The sequence below is a fragment of the Orycteropus afer genome, unplaced genomic scaffold (genome assembly GCF_000298275.1).
Source record: "Orycteropus afer afer isolate SDZICR_OR568_19922 unplaced genomic scaffold, OryAfe1.0 scaffold00018, whole genome shotgun sequence".
In the NCBI taxonomy this organism is placed as follows: Eukaryota; Metazoa; Chordata; class Mammalia; order Tubulidentata; family Orycteropodidae; genus Orycteropus; species Orycteropus afer.
Genome location: NW_006921605.1, coordinates 20,803,755 through 20,805,675, shown reverse-complemented (window position 1 = coordinate 20,805,675; position 1,921 = coordinate 20,803,755). Strand labels below are relative to the sequence as shown.

General features: G+C 30.1%; 1 protein-coding gene across 1 annotated transcript in view; it reads left to right on the top strand.

Moving 5' to 3' along the window:
• The window catches only part of EFCAB13 (EF-hand calcium binding domain 13), a 135,149-nt gene that overhangs the window by 133,008 nt on the left and 220 nt on the right, over nucleotides 1-1,921 (top strand). Inside the window, exon 20 of the mRNA XM_007959917.1 lies at nucleotides 447-515. Coding sequence (XP_007958108.1) covers nucleotides 447-515 — 69 coding nt within the window. The remainder of the gene's footprint in view (nucleotides 1-446; nucleotides 516-1,921) is intronic.

Below are 1,921 nucleotides of genomic sequence, written 5' to 3'. Positions count from 1 at the left end.
AACTCCAGCAAAAGTTAAATGCCATAGGAATCCATTTAGCAGATGATAAAATACAGACAGCTTTGGAAAATACTAACCCTAGTAGTAAGTAATTATTTTATTTTAGACCAATAAAGCTATTGTATTTCAGGAAATAAATTCTCTCTAAATGTCCAAGGAGTTACACACACAGAGACACACACACATTTGTATTTCAAAAGAAAATTAAAAATTCTTTCTTATTTTTTTTAATTGATGCATTAGCATTAAAGAAATTAGTTTTCAAAGTAATATCTCTGACAGCTTTGTTTTGAACCTAATCTGTATACCAGATAAATCATAAGATATTTGCAATTCTTCCACTTTATTTTTGTATTTTTTAATTCTCGTTTTTTAACATTAAATAGTCTTTTTTTTTTTTTACAAGACTGTATAAATTATTTCTTCTTTTTTTTTTCTTTTTAAAGATGATGTGGTGAATTTTAAGGATTTTATCAGAGAACTGACCAATGCTGATGAATTTATTGAATGCCAGCGTAAGTATGAAATTATAAATGAATATGAACAGAAGCTTCTTGTTTCTGAATTGGGGTGTGTGTATGTGTGTGTGTGTTTCAATAGCTCTACTGAACCCCTATTTTCATTTTCTTGTTTAAATACACAAGAAATATATATTCTGAATTGGGGTGTGTGTATGTGTGTGTGTGTTTCAATAGCTCTACTGAACCCCTATTTTCATTTTCTTATTTAAATATACAAGAAATATATATTTTAAAATCTCTGTTTTCAAATTTATGAATATATATCTTTCATAGTATTTTTGAAGAATTTTTAAAATCTGTTATCTCTCTATTTCTTCCTTTTAATATATTTTGTTAAATTACATTCTCTCTATTGATTAATCTTATCAGAAGTTTTTCTATCTTATTACAAAATAATCAGCTTTTGGTTTCTTTAATTGCCTCTAATGTTTTGTGTTTTCCTCTATCATTATCTTTCTTATTTCTTTGGGTGTACTCTGTTTCTTTTTGTCTAATATGTTAATTAAATACTTCAGTCAGTTTTTTTCCAGTGTGTTTTGAAATTTCAACAGCATCCTACCATTGAGAGAACTTGAACCACAGACATTAAAATGAAATTGGGATCCTAGACTGAGTTTTTAAAATGAATGTTAAAATAAATAGCTTCTCTCTAAATCTCTAATTTGAATTCAGTGCAGTCAATATCCCAAAATAATTTTCGTGGAAACTTTGAAAAAAAATTAAAAATTTATTTGGAAAACTAAAAGTTTATGACTAGTTTAGAACATTTTGGAAAAGATCAATAATAGGGGAATTTGCTTTACCAAATATTGTACAAGTTACAAATACAGCTATGCATCAGAATTGGAGGCAATGTGTATGGGAAGTTGGCATATGATGGAGATGACATCAATAATCAATTGGAGGAAAAGACATGTTATTTAGTATAAAACCAAACTCACTGCTATCAAGTGGATTCTGACTCATAGTGATACTATGTAGCACAGAGTAGACCTACCCGATAGGGTTTCCAAGGCTGTAAATCTTTACAGAGGCACATTGCCTCATCTTTTGCCTGTAGAGAGCCTGGTGGGTTCTAAGCACTGACCTTTTGTTTAGTAACTGAATTCTTTAACCACTATGCCACCAGAGCTCCTTTATTCAGTATATGATTTGGGAAGTTGGTATGTATGTGGAGGAAGATAAAATTAAGTCCCTATTTCATAACATGCAAAAAATTATCTTCAAATGGATTAAATGTTAAGTGTGAAACATAAAAACTATAAAAGTTGCAGTGGAAAATATTGTGTCTTAATGGAGCTCTGTTGATGTAGTGCCTAAGGCATTTGACTGCTAACCAGAAGATTTGTGGTTCAAACCAACCAGCTGCTCCATGGAAGGAAGATGGGACAATCTACTTC